The sequence below is a fragment of the Eptatretus burgeri genome, chromosome 11 (genome assembly GCF_056783735.1).
Source record: "Eptatretus burgeri isolate ZD-2024b chromosome 11, Ebu_testis_v1, whole genome shotgun sequence".
Lineage (NCBI taxonomy): Eukaryota > Metazoa > Chordata > Myxini > Myxiniformes > Myxinidae > Eptatretus > Eptatretus burgeri.
The window spans coordinates 47228943-47250864 of NC_140971.1; the positions used below are offsets into that span (position 1 = coordinate 47228943).

Consider the following 21922-nt stretch of genomic DNA (forward strand, 5'->3'; position numbering starts at 1 on the left):
GTGCGGGCTCAGCTCACAACTTGCGCCGTTAACACAGTTGCTCAGGAAGGACGAGCGCTGGGCTTGGGGGCCTGCACACCAGGCGTCGTTCGACCGCGTCAAGCGGCGGCTCACAGAGGATGCGGTCCTCGTGCACTACGAGCCTGCGCGTCCGCTCCTATTGGCATGCGACAGCTCTGCATATGGCATCGGGGCAGTGCTCTCCCACAGGATGGACGATGGTTCCGAGCGGCCTGTTTGTTTTGCATCCCGGACCCTGTCCACAGCAGAGCGCGGATATGCCCAGATTGAGCGTGAGGCTCTCAGCCTCGTCTGGGGTGTGCGGAGGTTTCATCAATACCTGCTGGGGCAGCATTTCACTTTGCAGACGGATCACAAACCCCTTCAATTCATCCTGAGACCCGAGCGCGGGGTGCCGGTGGTAGCGGCCGCGCGAATACAGCGCTGGTGTCTGTTTCTGGGTGCTCACGATTATGATATTCAGTTCCGAAGCACTGAGAAGCATGCTAACTGCGACGGGCTCTCACGCTTGCCGTGTGCGGAGTGTCCAGCTGCGTCTGAGTTGGCCGACCGGGTCGATGTGTTCGCGCTGGGCCAGGTCCAAAGCGGGCCGGTCACGGCCAGGCAGGTCGCGGTGGAATCGGCTCGTGATCCAGTGCTTGCCCGTGTCGTCCAGGCGATTTCTACGGGGAATTGGAGCGATCTGCCTTCGACACCGGCATTTCAACCTTTCACGTCACGCGCATCGGAGCTGTCGTTGGTCCAACGGTGCGTAATGTGGGGAATGAGGACGGTGATTCCACCGAGGTTCAGGCAGCGGTGTTTGGAAGAACTGCATGTCAGTCACCTTGGCATCGTGAAGACCAAGAGTCTTGCTCGTAGCCTGTTGTGGTGGCCGGGGTTGGACAAAGACATTGAGCAGTTGGTTATGCGTTGCGCCACGTGCCAGACAGATGCTGATAACCCGCGTCGAGCCTCGGGTCTATGGCCTGCGCCAGACCGAGCTTGGCAGAGGGTCCATGTAGATTTTGCGGGACCGGTTAATGGCAAAATGTTTTTGATTGTGATCGATGCATTCTCTAAATGGCCGGAGGTTGTAGTAATGCAGCATACATCAGCAAACATTACAGTAGAAAAATTGCGGACGATCTTTGCTAATAAAGGATTACCCGAGATTCTGGTCTCTGATAACGGTCCGCAGTTCATCGCAGGTGTATTTGATGAGTTTATGCATCAAAATGGTATTCGACATCGAAGGTCCGCACCGTATCATCCTGAGACGAATGGCCAAGCTGAGTCGTTTGTCAAGATGTTGAAGCGGGCTTTGCGCAGGGGGGGTGTTGCACCTGTGCAGACGGTGGTCGATGTCTTTTTGCTCCATTACAGGAACGCAGTTCATCCTGTCACGGGTGATTCGCCTGCCATTCGTCTCTATGGATGGGCATTGCGGTCCAGACTGGATTTGCTGCGACCTGGAGGGTCGGGGAGTGGGGCGATGTCGCATCCGACGCGGCTGCGCGGCTTCGATGTGGGACAACGGGTAATGGTGCGCGATTATTTCCACGGTTCCAAATGGGTGCCGGCGGTGGTCTCTGTGGTGCTGGGGCCGGCGAATTGCATGGTGCGGACTGATGGTGGGGATGTGTGGAAGCGGCACGTGGACCAAATGCATGATCGCTGTTCAGCGTCACCCCCCCCCCCGCACCTCCCCGGGCCGTACGATGTGGGACCCCCACCGGTGATGTCGCCGGCACCTGACGTTGTATCGCCGGGGCTGGTTGGGCCGACGCCCAGGGGGTCTTCGCCTGATGCCGTCCTAGCCGGGGACGTCGGGCAGGCTGGGCGGTCGGGGGTGGCGGAAGGTGCGAGTCCGGCGAGGGTGTCACCTCGACCGAGCCGGGAGGTGTCTGAGCCTGGACTGTCTGGCGGCGCTGCCCGTCTGAGGCGGGTCAGGGTGCGGCCGCGGTACTTGGAGGATTATGAGTGTTGATGGGTTTCAGGTGGTCATGTTGTGATTGTCCTTTCATAGTGTGACGGGTCATTTTTACGAGGGGAGGAGTGTGCTGTGTCACGTGGTTGGGTTTTCGTATATCATGCCTCGCCCGCTAGGGGTGGCAGGAGTGTACTTCTGGTCGCGCAATAAAGCGGAGTTGATGCTGGCGCGCGTGCTTCTTGCGTCCCACTGCACCTCGTACACTCTAATAGGTACCCAACAGATCATTCGGGGGGTGGGGGGGGGGGCGGAAGGGAGAAGGATCGTCTCGCTCACCAGAAAGTAGTCGTCTGTGTGAAACATCCTGAAATCTGTGTGAAACGTGTGTGAAAGTGAAAACGTCCTGAAATGTGTGCGTGCGTGTCACGTCCGTCATCAGCACCCACCCTTGTTGTGCACTCTCTTGCGAACAGCCTTGAACGGCAGTCGACATCTGGAGGGCACCGAGATTGTCTGTTGCGAGTTTAGACCCTGGTGTTGTTGGTGACCGACCCGTGCCTCACTTGGCGGCGCTGCTCACACCCACACGCGCACCACATTCTCGCTTGCTCACTTGCGGGCTTGCACACTTCCTCCTCGTTTTCCTCTCTGGCTTTCTTTCTCTTTCTTCTCTCTGCCTCCTCTTACTTCTCTCGCCTCTTTTCCTCTCACTTCTCTCGCCCTTTTCCTCTCACTTCTCTCGCCCTTTTCCTCTCACTTCTCTCGCCCTTTTCCTCTCACTTCTCTCACCCTTTTCCTCTCACTTTTCTCACCTCCGCTTTCCTCTCGCCTCCACTTTCCTTTCACTTTTTTCGCCTCCGCTTTTCTCCCCAGAACGGACCTCCATTTGTTTTATATCTGTGGGCCGTCTCTGCTGGCACAGTCCGCCCCAAGCTTACCCTGCCCCACTTGTGCATGGTTACCATGACGACCTGTGCGCTCTCAAAAAAGGCGGGTGTCGGAGCTCGCGAAAGAATGTTGCTGAGGAAATATAAGGGCAGGCTTCGGAACTCGTGAAAGAAATGTGTGTAAACGTGTCTGTCATAAAGAAAAAAGCTTCCCATCTCTCTCTATCTCTATCGAGTGCAGCCTGTGGCTGCTGGTTGAATCATTGGTTGGGACATGGCTATGCCGCTGATGCAGTGTCCCCCTTACCAGTACACTGGTGCTCATTTTGCTGACCCGGAAGGATGACAGGCTGAGTCAACCTCCTGGTGTATTTTTATCCCCCTCCGCATGGCAGAAGGGGGATATTGTTGTCACCCAGGTTGTCCGGCTGTCCGTCCGTCCGTCCGTCTGTCCGGGCCTCAACATTTATAGCTGTGAGTGTGATAACTCATAAACTGTTTGCCATATCGATTTGAAATTTGGGTCACACATGTACCACCTGAAAAGGAAGACCCCTATTGATTTTGGCCGTGGCCGGATCCAAGATGGCCGACTGGGGTAGCCATCTTGAAAAAAATGTTTTTTGTAATAAATGGAAAACCGCTTATCTGATTTCAATTATTTTTGGTTACTACGTTCCTCACCCCTGGGGAACTTTTTCGAGATGATGACCAAATGGTGTCTTGTTTCCAATTCACCTCCCTCATTATCTGGAATATGTATGACCTTTTTCATTCAATGGCGGGGGATTCCCCATCTCTGATGGGATATTTAATTCAGCGGCCAACGGGGTTTGAACTCAGCACCCTGGGATCCCAAGCCGCACCCTAACCACTAATCCAGGCTTGCTTCCCATAAGAGAGGGGATCTATTCTTTACCCTTCTCAACGCATCACATTTAAGATCCCATTAGACGTGGGGATGGGGCTAATCTGAACATGCATTTAAGGAAATTACTGTCTGAGGACCTGGATGTGTGGAGTCATTCATCAGACCGGATTCTGAAATCCGTAACAATATATTGCTTGTTTTCACTCAGTAATAATGACACCCATCACTGTTAACTTTTGCTGAGTTATCTGTCAGTCATGAATGGTCAGAATCAATTGAGTTGGATATGCTGATTGAACGTATGGATCATTGTGGGAGGAGCTAAAGAGAATGTGCGTGGAGTTGATTGTGTGGAGATGACTCATGGTTGTTATGATACAAATAGTTTTGAGTTCATTGTTGTTCCTTCTTCTAAGCCACTCATGTTACTGTTTCAATATGTTTGTGACATTAAAACTGATTGTGATGGAGAAGTTCAGAGTGAATGAAGACGGAGACTAAGGTAGGCCACAGAGTGGCATTTGATTATTCAAAAATGAGACAATTGTAATGCTTTTATAGATTGTGACATTATTTATTTGTGTACCTTTGAAAGTTTTAAGGGAACAGCACAAATGGATGAAGGTTAGGGAGCATATTCTCCAGGAAGGTTGAACACAGAATAGACAACCCAAAAGTGCATGTGCTCCCTCTGAACTATCCTGCCAGACATTTTATTGAGGTCAGAGGTCTCTCTCTCTCTCTCTCTCTCTCTCTCTCTCTCTCTCTCTCTCTCTCTCTCTCTCTCTCTCTCTCTCTCTCTCTCTCACTCACTCACTCACTCACTCACTCACTCACTCACTCACTCACTCACTCACTCACTCACTCACTCACTCACTCACTCACTCACTCACTCACTCACTCACTCACTCACTCACTCACTCACTCACTCACTCACTCACTCACTCACTCACACACTCACACACTCTCTCTCACACACTCTCTCTCACACTCTCTCTCTCATATATAACAATGTGCACCAGTCTGTCTGTTCTTCCGTTTGGGGAGTGGCTTCTCAGTTCAGGGCGGGGCTTCAAAGTCAAATCACCACCATGTTGTTCGCTCCGTCTAGCCTCCTTTGTGAGGCACGCACTTTCTTGCACTCTCACGGCTTCATCTTAACTCTATTTCGATATCTGGTTTCTTTTTTTGTAGTTGCAAAGATGATGTAAGTTTCGTATGCAAAAAACTGGAAGAAAATCTAGCGTTTTTAGATAAAAATGCATTTTAAGTGAAATTAAGGCCCGTTATGTAAAGTCCATTCAGACTCCCTCACTGCTATATCTTGATTAATTCACTTTCTTATTTCATTTTTTTTTGTATCGTTAAGATGGTTCAAGTTTCAGTTTCAGCAAAAGGTGAGAAAATAGGACGAACATTGGCGTTTATACACAGAAATGCATTCTAATCACCGTTTTCAATGTATCTGATCAGATGCGATGTGGGGAGGGGGAGTTATTAAATTATCTTTTTATCATAGTTACTCTTCTTCTTCTTTCGGCTGTTCCCGTTAGGGGTCGCCACAGCGGATCATCCGTATGATCCGCATAGTGATTTGGCACATGTTTTACACCAGATGCCCTTCCTGACGCAACCCTGGTCGCCTCTTGCGACACAGGGATATGGTACACCTATTTAACCGGGGTATACACCAGCCCAGTATACTGGTACTCATTTCGCCGACCTCGGAAGGATGACAGGCTGAGTCAACCCCCTGGTGTATTAATTCAGTGGCCCAACAGGGCTTGAACTCAGGACCTTTTGGATCCCAAGCCGCTGCCCTAACCACTGCGCCAACACCAGGCTTGTCTTTTTATCATAGTTACCTCTTGAAGAAACTAAGGTATATTTTTTATTACAACTCATGCAAAGAAAACAAAGTAATGCATGTCAGCGATCGCAGCAGCGGTCTATTATACACTGCCCATTGCTATTAAATAGAAACTGTGCTACCTCGTTACCATATTGTAAACAGAAGGATATGCTAACGACGTCCAAACCCTCAACCGACACCGTTATAAGTAGCAGATCGACCTTGGCAAAGGCAATGCACAGTGGCAAAAGCGTCAGCATTGCTTTTGAAGATTTTATTCTTCAAAATGTTAATGCAGACATTTGCCTGGAACGGTTTGTTTCCAGGGCAGAAAGTCAAATGCACAAAATCAAAGCAGCAAGTTTGATTTGCAAATTAATTGGTCAATTATCCACTGAGTTACAGCACCGTCGATTATTTCACATACCTCCTCACTCCTTTAAGAGCTTTTGTAACTATCAAAGGGCTAATGCGATGTGTGACCACAGCACAGATCTCCTGGGCTACTGTGATGTCAAAGCCATCAGAAGGCTAAAGCATAAGCAGGTGTCATGGGGAAGAGGGTCGCAAGGGAGAGGGATTGTTTTGTTTCGCTCGAGTTTGATGTCAGTGCCTTAATTTCACTCGTGTGTTTGTTGTGTGTGTGAAATCCACACCATCATTTTGTCCTTTTGTTGCCTCGTTGTTTGTGCTGTTTACACCTTGAACCGTTTAATCGTCTGTGGACACTTCAAACTCTCATTACCCTGCACACGCGAAGCGAAAACCGGGGTTTTAAGCAATTGGTTCATTTTGTCCGTCCACAAATGTCAGTTTATCATCGAAGAGCAACTTGATTTCAATTGAATGTTACATTATGAACACAAATCGGAACATGAATTATTAAACGAACCTGCAGCTTAGCAGTGCTTTGGCTCTGAATTTGACCTGATCGTGCATGTGCAGAGACTAATGAGATAATTATTTTTGCTCTGTCTGCCTGTCTGGCAGTGAAACAAAATTGAAAATCATTCCAAACAGGAAACTTACTGTTTTTAAACACGTCATAAAGGACACAAACAACAGGCACTTATAACAATGTAACATGTAAAAGACAGCGGTAAACAACGGCAGTAAAATTCCGATTTTTTTTTTTTTCCTCCAACCTTTAAAATCTCAATTTTATTTCAATTGTATTATATACTTGAACACTGAAGAACACAAATCGCCTTTTTAGCACTTTCAAAATCCTTCCTTTAAGCAGTACTTGCACAAAATATTACGGCACTTTAATTCATCATGACCAATGAGTTTTTTGCCACTCGTAGACTATGCCCACGTCCTTGTTTCTCAAGACAGTGTGGGGGTAAGGTGTTCAATGAACTCTCTAGATTAGTTTATTGTGTTCTTACTTCAAAGACCACTACCTAAAATTCTTTAAACATCTGCTGTGAAAGCCACGTTGCAACCTGTTGTTGCCATATTGCAATGAATACTGTTAAAGAAAAAAATTAATTTGTGAGTTGCTTGTTAAGTTTCGCATGCCAACCTACTTTCGTTTCTCTTCAGTCAACAAGCAGATCAACGACAAGGAGAGAATCGCTGCTGCAATGGAGAACTCCAGCTTGCGTGAAATTGTGGAGAGCTGCATAAAGGAACGAGACGACTGAGTCCAAATCTATCGCAGGGAAACAAACTAGTTTGTGGGAAATGCCCAGCATGCTATTTGACAGCAGCTGAATATGTAGGAGAAGACATCTCGTTTAAGGTGACATACATATGCTGAAGGGGTTTTTTTACTATGTTCTAGGGTAGATGGCGTTCTCTGTTCTCGTTCATGTACGACAACTGAGAACTCTCCAGAGATCATGACGTCATTTTAACCCTTCCTCACACGGTGACCATACAGCAGCTGGTATAAAATGTGTCTGCAACTATCGTTCTCATGTCTGAATATTTGGATGTGATTTTAAAAACTCTGGAAGGTATTCCTTGTTTTATTTGAAAAGAAAAGGGATTCTCCAGCATCCCCATCTTTATAGACAAGGAGCTGTTGATGTGAGTGGTGATTGTCAGCTCTGTCACAACGTGAGGGAAAATGATGTTCAATGTGTTCAAATGCACCTGATCCACTGACGACACAGATGGGTGTAGGTAGAGCGCTTCAATAAAACGAAGCGACGGTGACATTTGGAGGTGGATGCATTTCGAGATCTTCCTGTTTTAGGCCCACCATGAGAGGCACCGATCTCCTCAGACCACCGTCTCCTTACCACGGACCACCGTCTAAATAGTTTTATTTTATTTTGATTCCCATGAATAACTTTGCGTAAAATATGAGACGTGACATCAGTGGAATTTGTTGGGAAAGTAAGAGTGCGTGAGATGTTTAAAAACTACCTTTTGATTGTGATGTTTTTTTTTGCCAAAGCAGGGTTCCTTATAACCGTGTATCCTTAATTAACATAATTAACATTTGATAGTTTGTACCTTAAATTTCTATTTTACCTAAATTTACAAACTCTCCAGCAATGGGCCTGTTTGACATTCACTACAATGAGCACTTGGCTCTTGATGTTGGGATTCCAAGTTCAGATCCCATAAACTGTGTTGATATGTCCATATTCAAACAATGCCCTCGCGATGCATGTCAAAGTACCCCGATGTCATTTTGTATGTCTTTGTTTTGTAATTGATGTATCAATAAGCTCCATCATGAGCTTAAGACTCGATAACAAAGCAATGCTTTCACAGGTCATTTAAACAGTTTTCCTGTTTAATAACATTTTATCAGTTATGCTTTGCTCCAAAGAAAGTACCTTTATTCACGTGAAAGTCTTCATCAGTCAGACAGTGTTCGAGTGTAGGGCGGTGCAGTACTGTGTCAACTGGAGTTATCAACACACTCTTCCTTCCATCGACACAACATGGAATGTTGTTAGCAATTTGTTTAATCGTTTGTTTTGGTTAGGTTGGCTAGCCTGTTTTGGTGTGTTTTTCTTTTTCTCTAGCGTTTCAGTAAAGAATAATTACCATTTGTCATTTTTAAAAATTTTATTTTGCCTACAAAAAAGTATACTGATATCTCCTTATGTTGTTGTCAGAATCTGATATGTGATGGAGTCTATGCCCCTCCATGTATATACGAACCCCTCCATGAGTCTGAGGTCACTGTAATAAATAAAAAAGATTACACTTATCCAACCAAGGTTTTCCAGTTTTGTATTTTTAATTAATTTTTTGGCATTTGTAGAATTTGTTTTTCACTTGGAAGTTGTGGGTTATGATGTGTAAATAAAGTGAGGAAAAATTCTGATTTCATGTAATTAATTCCAGGCGATAAGGCAACAAAAGGTGAAAATTTTGAAAGGGGGTGTAGACTTTCTATTGGCACTGTGTACTGTAAATCAGAAATTATAACCCAACACATATGAATAAAAAGGAACAGAGCACAAATTTATATTTCTTTTTAATTATCAGTTAGAGCTGGATGGCAAAGACAACACAATATCAAAAACTCGACGGAAAAGTCGCACTGCCAGCCGTACAGAGCGGAGAAGTGCCCCCAATACACCACTTCCCGTGTAATTCTGGCCGGGTTTTTACGTTGTATATTTTCTTTTGCTCACATGCCCATCCCGATTCATCAAGTCAAAGTAACAACAACAAAAAAATAGCACTGATGAACATAGGTAAGTCAGGAATGTGTTTCTTTCGTTAGCTTTACATGTACAAGAACAAAACACATTAAAAAATAAAAACAGAGGGATGATATCTCAAAAAAAACAACCAAACAAGGTAGGAATGACACTACATTACGATGCCACAAATCGACACCACAATCCTCTTATGGATTACCATCATGACATCTTTTGATATTTTAATTTTGTTTTGGGATTGTGAAGGATGAAGAAGAATGGCATCACATTACGATGCCACCATCCTCTTCTGGTTTCGCATCATGATCTCTTTTGACATTTTCTTGATATTTTGGGATTAATGAACACATTGTTTGCAGTAACACGGCAAATACACTGCTTAAAAGACATCATTACAGCCCTGCAAAACTCATCAATAATTAAAACGGAACGTTGCTAGTAACCTTTATTTATTAAATGACAATTTTAGGGGAGATGGGGAGATAGTACAACAAAAAATTTATGCTCAGATTCAAGATATCCATTTTGTTGTTCCAAACTCAAGCCAAACGGATTGCTTCATGGGATTGTACTTTTCAAGTAAATCAATTTATTTATTTATTTTACCATTCATCTATGTTGACAATTTTTTTGGCCTTTTCATAATGCTAATGCATATAAGCATAGCCCCACCTTTGAGGCAATCATTTTGACATGCTCATGGGAACTCTAACCCTGTAAAATGTGATGTGTGGTCTCAAGAAAGTCATGCTATGGTGGGATGCTTCCTTTACTTCAAGGAAGGTTTATATTCAAATTGAACTTGTAAAAGTGTGTCCAGCTCATCATGACTCATTGTACACCAGGTAAGCCACTATTTATGTAGGCACCTGGGGAGGGGATAACAAGAAATAGGTTGAAAAAAAAAGAGCAGAGAATGGAGAAAGGAATGGTTGAGAGAAGATGGGGTGAAGAAGCAAAAAGGGACATGGATGAATCAGATATGGAGAAGGGGTGGTATGGTCATAAAGGTGATGGTTGATGAAGGTGATGTTGGCTGACTTCCAAGCTCATGGAAGATAACTTTGGACAAATTATAGAGTGAATAGAGCAGAATGCTTGTGAGGTACAACATGTTGTCTTTTCAATCTGTCAGCAAAGTGACAAGTAATTTTGCAAGTTTGTAATGAATATGATCCTGAATTGAAGATGTCAAAGCATCCTCTCAGCTCTTGCAGAGTAATTGGTATTTATAATTAACAATTACTTCAAATTTTGTCGAGGACATTATAATACGATCCATAGTCTTTGAGCACACTTTAACAATTTCAACCTTGAGGGTGAAAAACAATTTGCAATTTATTCGATGCACGTTGCAGCCTGTGTAGTCTTCCGAACACCACGAGGAAACGTGTAATGCAAGAAAATGTTTCACAACTCTGATGTAATTCACAGTTATTGAACCCAATATAACTCATAAATGTACCAAATACGTATCAGTAGGGTGATTATACTGATTCTGGCTCACTTTTCCCCATGTAAATGAATGGGGAATTTTCAGCGATTCATATTTTTTTGCCTAAAAAGTAAACCCCCTTTTTATCCCAAGGTATATTTATTTGTCTCTCCTTTTAACCTTGGGACACTTTTTTCAAATAACCAATGCAATAAGATAAAGATTTGTTCAAGTAGTAAAGTGGTAATGTGATTTGTTAAAGGTGATTCTAAATAAATATCTGAAACATGTAAGCTGAGGGACACTTTTTCAAATAACCAATGCATATTGTTTAGCTCACTCATTGAACCTATAAAGATTTGTTCATTCTCAAATTCCTTCAATAGTTTAATTTTCTTTGCACAATAATCCCCATCTAACATATTTAAAAACAAAACATTTGAATCTTTATATTTTTTAAGATACCCCTTTTGTGTCATTACGAAATGATAAACTTCTCTTAATGCTCTTGTTTGACCACCTCCTGAGCCACAGGTTATTTTTGTTAAGCCACGCCCACTTTTCATAAGCTCCGCCCACTTGCACGAGATTTTCTATATGCCACGCCCACTTTTCTCTAAGCCCCACCCACTTTTCATGAGGTATTTTCATAAGCCACGCCCACTTTTGCTAAGCCCCGCCTACTCTTACATCATTTCCAGTTCATCTCTGACTCACAAAGAAATCACTAGAAAATTCTAGAATGTTATGGTTTTGAAAAATTTCCCAACGAAGGCTTGCCTGGGCTTGCCCAGGGAATTTCCAAAGGAAACCACACCCACCAGCCTTTCCCTATAAAAGCCTCAAGCCCAGGCTCCATTTTAAACATTTTTTTTGCTGGCAATGGTGTGCTGTGTGCTTGCCTGGAGCTCTACTACTTGTATGGAACTAAACCTTCAAGTTGATGAACTGGATTCAAACCTCTTATCCATTGAGGTAAGATTGTATTTCCCTATTTTCAGTTTGATTTAAGCATCGACTCATTTAATAATTAAATAATTTAATTAATACATTATTATTTTCTCTCACTGGAAATTGTATCTGAAAATACCGATTTTGCCACAACTTGGGGCGAAATTGTTGGCTTGGTTGAAGACCTTGTGAGCGACCAAGACCCACAGAACGAGCTCGGCCTTGAGTGGGATGACTTTGGGGTTTCTTGGAGATCGACTTCTTGTATGGAACTAAACCTTCAAGTTGATGAACTGGATTCAAACCTCTTATCTGTTGAGGTAAGATTTTATTTTCCTATTTTCAAAGTTTGATTGAAGCATATTCATTTAATAATTAAATCACTTAATGAATACATTATTATTTTCTCTCACAGGAAATTGTATCTGAAATACGAAATGAAAATACTGCTTTTGCTACAACTTGGGGCAAAATTGTTGGCTTGGTTGAAGACCTTGTGAGCGACCAAGACCCACAGAACGAGCTCGGCCTTGAGTGGGATGACTTTGGGGTTTCTTGGAGATCGACTTCTTGTATGGAACTAAACCTTCAAGTTGATGAACTGGATTCAAACCTCTTATCCATTGAGGTAAGATTGTATTTCCCTATTTTCAGTTTGATTTAAGCATCGACTCATTTAATAATTAAATAATTTAATTAATACATTATTATTTTCTCTCACTGGAAATTGTATCTGAAAATACCGATTTTGCCACAACTTGGGGCGAAATTGTTGGCTTGGTTGAAGACCTTATGAGCGACCAAGACCCACAGAACGAGTTTGTCCTTGATGACCCAACCAAAGAGTTATACCTAAGAGACCAGCAAAATCCTGAAAAAGAGTTTTGCAACAATAGTGCTTATTGTGAGTTATCAAGACAATACCCCCTGAACAAGTTATACCTTGATGAGCCAGAATACAAGTTTTACCTTGGAGACTCACAAATTTCAGACATTTTGAAAAATGGAGTTTTCCTTGATGATCCACAGTTATACTATGTGAGATCTATCACTGAAACCCATAAAAATTGGAAAAATGGAGATTTCCTTGATGATCCACAGTTATACTATGTGAGATCTATCACTGAAACCCATAAAAATTGGAAAAATTGAGTTTTCCTTAATGATCCACAGTTATACTATGTGAGATCTAACACTGAAACCCATAAAAATTGGAAAAATAGAGTTTTCCTTAATGATCCACAGTTATACGATGTGAGATCTATCACCGAAACCCACAATATTTCTGGAAATTGTGAGTCTACCTTGGAGTCTTGGAGAGATGGTTATATTTTGGTAGACTTGAAATGTGGGTTCTGGCTTGATAACTCACAATGTGATACGTATCTTAAACTCAACAGGAATGTGGTTATACCTTGGAGACTTGGAAAGTTGGGTTTATTTTGGAGACTTGAAATGCTACCACTCTTTGGGATCTAAACCTATCAAGAAAGTTCTTACTCCCCCTTTCTACGTCATCAAACCTGAAAGCTTTAAAAGACAGAATTGGAAGAAGAGAAAAAAACATAAAAAATATATATTGTTAGTTCTGGGAAGAAAGTGCAGGCTTACTCCCCCTTTCTACATCATCAAACCTGAAAGCCTTAAAAGACAGAAATGGAAGAAGAGAAAAAAAACGTAAAAAAAAAAAAAAATATATATATATATATATATATATATATATATATATATATATATATATATATATATATATATATATATATATATATATATATATATATATATATATATATATATATATAGGTGGAAATCTCATTTTGAAAAAGACATTGTGTTGGGCGAGGGTTGGGGGGTTGGAGTTGAGATTTTTGAATGTGAGGGTTGGGACACACACACACACACACACACACACACACACACACACACACACACACACACACACACACACACACACACACACACACACACACACACACACACACACACACACACACACACACACACACACACACCAACAACAAACAAAAGTTAAGCCTTGACTATTCAGTTGAGGATTCTGTGTTTGGGGTTCACAGATCTAAGAACGTCCCCCTTCACACACATTATATGCTGTTATACACCTCGGACTTGGCCCTCGAGTGTCCACAATGGTGTATAGTAGGAAGGAGTGAAGGACCAACCCAGTGCTCCCATGGGTATTATCTGCTTAGTTTTGTCTTTTGTAATTCCTGTGAATAAAGTGAACCTAAAATCTCTTCCCCTTCTAAATCATATATCTTATAAGTCCATGGAACCGTATCTATTACATAAACAATTTTAAAAAGTTCATTCGTCCATCGTTTAATATAACCTTTTTCAAAATGAGATTTCCACCCATATATTCTTACGATATCACCAACTTTGAACTTAGGTTTTCTAATATTAATCTCTTTTTCATATTTTAATTTTGAAAATGTTTCTGATGGTTTCATATTCGTTGATGTGTGAATCGTGTCATTATACTTATCCACAATATCCTGAATAAAAGATGACCATTGTTGTGAACCGAGTTGTGTGAATTTTTTATAGAGTCTCTCTTTGAAGGTACGATTAAAACGTTCAACAACAACAGCCTTCCCTTCATTAAAGGTACTGTATGATGTAATACTGTTATTTTTTTAGAAAATTCATAAATGTCTTGTTATAAAACTCTCCACCCACATCAGTCCACAATTTTTGGTTTTCTCTTACTTTTATTAAATATCTGTTGAAAGGCTAACATAAGAGTATTACCTGTTTTGTTTTTTAAAGGGACAACGCATGCGTATCTACTCCTCAAGTCAATAACGGTAAAAGCATACTTGTACCCCTTATCATTATTGAGTTCAATCAAATCAGCGGACCAGATATAATCAACTTCCTTGGAATAAACCTTCCTTCTACGAAACTTTGTGAATATTGGTTTACGTAATTCATCAGCTGATTGCTCTTCAGTCTTAATGACATCATTAGAGCCTATAAGTTTTTTGAATTTCCAAGTCCAAGTTTCAATTTAGCACTGATCATCTTCTTCACGATGAACCGATCAACTTTCTCTCTCAAGGTTGGATTTTGTATCAGAGACAAATTATACAACATTTCTCTATCGGCATCATGCTTTTCTTCCAAAGTTATGGTATTCCCATAATCAATATCGTGTCTCATGCACACTTCATCAACTCAATTGATGGGTTTACTCCATGATTTAGGATTGTCTGCCTCATCTAATCTTTTATCCAAGTTTGTGCCTGGATCACAGAAAGAATACCCTGGTAGATGTAATTCCCCTGGTATTCCAGTAGTTGTAAATTTACTTCCTGATAAAAACTTTTGTATATCTCCTCTGAGTTTGTGCTTGGAGAGAAATTGATTTTTTTTGAACCACACACCGAACATATACCTTTTTGTATAACCCTGTTATTTTTACTTTTAATATATGAAATATTTTTAGTATTAGTTTTTTTTTTTACATTTGAGACAATAACTCATTTATTTATGTAAAAAATTCCTGCAGAGTTCAAAAACCTTTTTAGTTTCCAACATGCACATTTGAATCTTAATTTTTAAAACATAAAGAATCCTTAGAAATGCCTTCACTCTCTCCTCCATTTATTTAAGAAAAAAATGAAAAACTTGAATTAAAATGAATATCTTGCCAATGTCAATAGTCTTGTCGAAAATATTGCAAATAGACTTGTCAATTCTTTGTTTTCCTCCTCGGTGGGTTGAGTTATTTTCTGTAATACCCCCAATCTTTTTTTAATCTCACTGGTTCCCATATTTTCATATTTTTTAGCCTTGCTCTTTCCTCCCTCTCCTCCCTCTCCTCTTTCTCTCTCTTCTCTATCTCCTCCTCTTTCTTCTCCCTCTACTCATTCTCTCTCTTCTCTATCTCCTCCTCTTTCTTCTCCCTCTACTCATTCTCTCTCTTCTCCTTTTCCTTCTCTTCTCTCTCTTCAACTCCTTCCTCGTCCCTTACTATCCTAGAATTGCTTTCACCCCATAGAATATCATTCATATATTCATCAGGATTTCTTGTTATTCCTGTATCCAAATATTTTTTTTTACAACGGGAAACCAATAAAATTTCTTTTGAATTTCTAAAAGAGCCTTACGTTTTGTTAACTTTATAATTTTTTCATTATTTAACATTCTAATTAAATCTAAAGTTGTCGGTTTATCAACATCAGCATAATGCCAATCTTTTAATGAAAATACCTCATTCTTATGTTGTAGAACATATCTATTAAAATACCGAATACCCTTTTCTTGAAGGTATGCTTGGACACAGAAATGATAATTTTCTTGAAGCCTTCTTGCTGTCATTTATGTATCAGAAATATATGTTAGAATAATATGGCACGAAACACCTCCCCATCTTCCCATAGTTGAATCATTTTGTATTTACTTACTTATTATATATAATCCTGTTTTTTCTGTTTTCATGATATAAACTATGGGAAAACCATTATTATATTAACCCTTATTAAATTATTTTATTTGTTGTTTACAAATCGTGCTTCTACAAAACTCATTCTTTATACCAAGTGGATAATATTCTTCCTTATGAGACCGATTTAATTGTTCCAGGTCTTCTAGGTCAATTTTAAATTACCAATTATACCCTAAATCATTCATATCATACCCCCATTGTTCTATTCTCATACAAACGATACGCCCTTCTTTATAAAAATTTATTTTAATTCGAGCTGTGAATTCTGTATGACCTGGAGATAAAATCAACACTTCTGTATCTTTGGAATATACGGCCATTTTATTTAAGGATATATATTGTGATAAATCGCTTAATCTTACCAAGTCAGTCGGGCTTGGATAATTTTTTTAATTTATAAGCATTTTTCATATTAATATTTTTGGTTATATTATATTTATGTAGTTCAGCCTGTGCGTTTGTGTAATAATTTGATAAATCAATATCCAGTTCTTGGGATAACCAAAGACAGAACCATCTATACCAACATGTCATTTATATTAGATTAAAAATAATGTCATAAAATGTTTTTTTATTTTTGTTGAGTTGAAATAACACATATAGACATAATTGACCACAACACTTGGAATTTAATTCTTGGACTTGAAATGTTTGATAAGCAGCATTCTGTAAGAATTTTATGACTTCAACAGGTGGTGGAAGACCAAAACTATCAAAATAATATTTGTCTTGACGATTAAAAATACAAACCCAATGAGAACTGTTCCCATTATTATCTTCTAAGTTCATAATAATATTCTTTGTATGTTCAGGCACATTTCTTAATCCATCTCTCATACAAATAACCACATTATGAATTTTTAATTTCTTACAATATTTGACAAGTAGTCAATTTGATGTTGTATTCTTTCCAAATTCTTTAAACCACTCATCAATGCTCATTTATTTATTAGAAAGATATAATCTATTACCTCTTTTAGTTAATTTTACACCTGCTTGTGCGATGGAAGAAAGCATATCTCCAACTTACAATCTCGCTTTATCAGGCAGACCTTCAAGTTTTTCAGCAAAATCTACAATTACACCACTTCCACTAATTTGTTTCTCCAACTCTTTGTTATGTCTCTCCAATTCTTTTTGAGCCTGGAGTTGAGCCTTCCTTTCGTTGGCAGTTTTCACCGCTGGTGAAATACCACCAATCAATGCTCCAACCGCACTTAAACCAGCAAATAAAGGAATTAGAAATGGGAGAAATCCTCCACTTGTCTCTCTTATTTAATATTTTATCAACATTGGTTTTGTCATTTTAATTTTAAGTGAGCCAGTATCATTCAAGATTTTAACCTGTTCTCTTGTGAGCAAAACATCAATTCTTACTGCTCCTTTTCTCTGAATTGTATTAACGTTAATCGTACAAGGCTATTGATTTGGAACACAAGATGATAGTTTATGAAGATTGATTTGATTAACATATACCCCAGTTGGTACTTTGCCACTCATTTATTGAACAAAAAATTGCGTGAGACTAATCATAACATAAACAATGTGTATCAACTTCTTCACTCTCTCCTCTTTCAATGTATAGGGAAGTATCCACTCGATTAGACTTTATAGTTTCCTTTTGAGCGCTCAGGTCAAACGCATAGATTGTATTCAAACTTTTAAATGCTGTCATATCCAAAATAGGTTCTTTATTTCCATTACTTTCACACACCTTTTGGTAAGACTTGTATGCTTCAGCAAAATCATTTTTTTCCCAATTAATTTCCAATCTATCTCGTGGATAAAATGTTCCATCTCGAGAAACGCGAAGTTGTTTCACCTTCGCATTATCACTCAATGCATTATTCTTATCAGTCGCAGTATCACCATCTGGCTTTTTAAAAATGATCCACAGATATCGTGGCTTTTCCTCCAGAACACCCAAATTCCACGTGTAAGTGGTTTGGTTGAGTTTAATGTGTTGACATCTTCTTTTGAGGTATGATACACTGAGTGGTTTCTTTAAGTTAAGTCTTCTATTCAACATCTCTTCTGTTTTAAGATTAGGAGTATATTCACTAATATACCAACTCATTTCATCAATTACAAATTTATTCTGCTCACCAAAAGCACTACCAACACCAAAAAGCAATCTATTTTCATTGTCATTCCTTTGGAGTTGAAATCTAATTTTAAGACCATACAGAACTTTATCATGATCACAAAATCCAAATATACCATTAAGAGGAACTGCCACAGTAAAACGATTCACTGCTTTTGTATCATCATTATATGCTCCTTTCCTTTGAGTATATCCAGGGTCTGTGGTTCCCGTTGACATATCAGGAAGAAAACCTTCGACAGACCCCTTTCCCATTCTATCACTGAAGGTATAGAGTGTAAATTTCATCATTTCAGATGCAGCAGAGACATAATCAACCACTTCAATTCTTGTGTTCCAATGTACAAACGAACACTATCAAACATTTTCCAGAAGAAATCATTTACGAGTGTAGCATTTGTGTTATTCCCAGCATTAGTGAATTTAAATTTACACAACAAACTTTCAGATAGATTCAAATAGGTTTGTTGATTATTTATTTCAAAACTTTTTGTACCGTTTGCATTCCAGTCTGTTCCAGTTATTGCATTTACCTTGAAGTAATCTTCTTTTTTTGTGGAGTTTGAGATGACTGGTATAATCCAAATCATAGATACTATCAGTTGCTTCCATACTTGTATTTATAAGGAAAAAAGATGTTAAAACTTTTGAAACCCTGACCCAAGTATTTAAATTATTTTCTGTCGTTCTTGGGGGGACAACTGAGTTTTGCCTTTCTTAATTTCTTTAATTGCTTGTAATTTATGAGATTCCTTTTGGGCATCTTTTATGCTCTTTACAGCACCTGCTACATTTCCCACAGCAGAAGCAGTTGAACCAATTAGGTCTTTATGTTTAAGAATAGTTGAACCAATACCCATGAGAGTATCAATTATCCCATCTCCTCTAAATTGATGTCCGACACCCCTTTGTGTGTTAGGTTTATAGTATCCTCTACCAAGATACATACCTTCACCCTTGTAGTATGGCGAAAGGAACATCCCTTCCCCTGTAATTATTTTAAATTTTCCCGACTCGTGTTTCCTCACAATAACCATCGTATTTATTTATTGGAAAACTTCACGGAGGTGAATTCTGATGGATATATCTTCACCATTAAAAGAAATCATACGATTTTCTTGGTCGGTTATCCTAAAATTTACTCTTTGTATGTTTTTTTTCCTGAAGCAGGGAGATAAACCAAATTTTTGGGTTCCATATTGAATTTATAACCAATTGGGGTTGCGTATGCACTGAATGAAAATATTGTATTTGTTTTTATTCCATCATTATAAGCACCATCAATCAAATCACAGTGAATTAATACCGAGTTTATTCCTGAGGATATTTGAATGACATTATCACTGTAAAACGTCCCATTCGTTTCAATCTTTTTTGAGGAGAAACCCAATAACTCTCTAAATGAATTATCAATTGTGAAATCAACCTTGTATTTATTTTTAAGTTTAATCGTTGATTTTGAAGTATGTTTTTGAATGTCTATAACAATATTTTTTGGTTCATCACCCTGTTTTTTCATAAGACGAGCAATTTTGGAAGATATTTGAGAAATCTCATATGCTCCGGGTGAGACTGTTATCCTTTTGTATCCACTTCCGGGATTATAACTAAACTTGTCATTTTTATCAGTTATATTAAATAAGGTATTATAAGTTTCCATGGACAATAAAGATGCCTCATATTCTTTTGTTGGGTCAAGTTGTAGTGGGTATGGGAATGAAGATGTGTGGTCTCTTGTTGTGAAATTAAAACTCAGGATTGTGCTTCTCATCTTATTTAATATGAGATAAAATGTCTTTATATTGAGATTTATTAATTATTTTCATGTTCATCAACTGGTCTAAAATGGCTGATGCTTCATTAAAACAATTGTTATTTCCAACCTTCTTACTACCTAACAACAACAACAGTCTATTAAATAATTGCGATTGGTCATTTGGAAGAAAACTAATACCTGAGCCAACGACACTTAAAGCCTGATTAATGTGTTTCTCCTTATTTTTCCTACTTTTACCAGAAATACTAACCCTATAATTAAGAGTGTTCAGCAGATCAATATATACTCTATCATTATTATTTTTCATATCCAATGATTTATCAATATACTTTGATTCATCCCTCACAGGTGAACCTTGTCTTCCATCTTTTGTGAGAAGAAACATTAATCTCGGAGTGAGTTTAACAGGGGGTTGAGCAGAACCCAAGAACTTTAATTCATCATTAAATATCAATACCTTTTCTTGAACAAGATGAAATATTGCTGGTTGTTCTGTTGGAATGAGTCCTGCTTTGGTTTTTGAATCCGCTGAATATTCATTGTTTTGAAGAGCATTCACAATATAATCAGGGGGTCGATTAATCTCTTCCAGTTGTTGAAATAAACCTTCATCATCATATTTTAATTCTCCTAAATGCTCTAATTCTTCCTCCGTCATTTGATCAAAATCTTTTAACATTTGAAGTTTTTTAGGAGAATATTATACTGTGGGAACTGTGGAAACATCTTTCATTTGTTTTCTTGGGAAGTTTTGAAAAGTGGTTTAAAAATTTCTCTTGTTTTCTTTCAAATGCTTCTTAGCCCGTTAGTTTCTGTCTGCGTTTCTTCTTTATGTCTTCCTGTTGTTTTACAACTTTTGAAACCAACTCTTGATGTTCCTTAAATCTTCTTGCTCTTTCTTTCGCATCCATTTATTTCTTGGAAAATATCATTTAATGAATTGTAAAGATCAACAGGGAAATTTTCGTTTTCTTCATCATCCAAGTAGATGTGTTCAAATAAATCCTTTTCTTTAAATATTTCATCAGATTCTTTATTAACATTAATACGAGTTGTAATTTCTTCTTCAATAATACTTGCATCTCTGCTTTTCAAACGTTTGCGTTGAGTTTCTTCATCAACATGAAAACCGAATGATAAAATCTTCACTCCGCTCAGAAGTTTAATAATTTGTCCCGTTCCTTCTGGATTAGTTTCTAATATCCCAAGACCACCAGATTTTAGTTTCCTGAACTCACTCTTACAATGTGAATATTTTGTTGTACCAAGAAAAACCTCCTCAAATATTTGACCTTCATTCCTCAATCGCATATGTTTCTCCACTGAAATATAGTGATAATCTTCACCTTCTACTCCTCCAGGTCTTAATGCTCTAGTTGTTGATACAATGTGTATCACAGGGTGATTTTTAAAGTAAATTTGCAATATTCTCATTTGTACTACACAAGAACCTTGATTTATGAAAGTTTTTTTTTTCCAGAAGCAGATTTACCCGCAAGATTTATAATAATAGTTGTCATTTATATATGTAATTGTTTCTAAAACAAAAAATATATCCCTTAATATCACATCTTGTTTCACAACAATATATTTATATTTTTCAGTCGTATGCTTCATGTAATCCCCAAATTCCTTTTTAATACATAATGTAGAACAATTATCTCTCCAAAAATTATTTATATCTATTGAATTTAACTTGAATAAAATAAAAGTATTAGCATTGTTTCTGATGAAACGACGAGGAAGTTGAAAGTACAATTGACTAAGATAAATACAATTACAAGAAGAATGTCTCCCTCTTGTGTGGAAGCTGTGCATTACCATTTGGTTTCTCATTAACACAATCATCAAAGATAACGAGGTTCTTTTTGATTTATCCAAATCTTGGGGAGACGGTATATCATCCGTATTATCACTAAGAATACAAGTTATCGGTTTTGATTTCTTTTTACATCTCTGTGTATCACAAAATAGTTGAATTATATCTTCAATGTTGTCATCAT

At 38.9% G+C, this 21922-nt stretch overlaps 2 protein-coding genes across 5 annotated transcripts in view; one reads left to right on the forward strand and one right to left on the reverse strand.

The window, feature by feature from the left end:
* Positions 1 to 8726, forward strand: part of CIAO2A (cytosolic iron-sulfur assembly component 2A) — a 33430-nt gene extending 24704 nt beyond the window's left edge. For all 3 annotated transcript variants that reach the window (XM_085846341.1, XM_085846340.1, XM_085846342.1), the window contains one exon: positions 7092 to 8726. In XM_085846341.1, the coding sequence (XP_085702467.1) occupies positions 7092 to 7155 (64 nt within the window). In that variant the 3' untranslated portion in view covers positions 7156 to 8726. The remainder of the gene's footprint in view (positions 1 to 7091) is intronic.
* Positions 8727 to 8820: 94 nt separating this feature from the next.
* Positions 8821 to 21922, reverse strand: part of LOC147017007 (A disintegrin and metalloproteinase with thrombospondin motifs 7-like) — a 130520-nt gene continuing 117418 nt past the window's right edge. For both annotated transcript variants that reach the window (XM_085846343.1, XM_085846344.1), the window contains one exon: positions 8821 to 10050. In XM_085846343.1, coding sequence (XP_085702469.1) covers positions 10039 to 10050 — 12 coding nt within the window. In that variant the 3' untranslated portion in view covers positions 8821 to 10038. The remainder of the gene's footprint in view (positions 10051 to 21922) is intronic.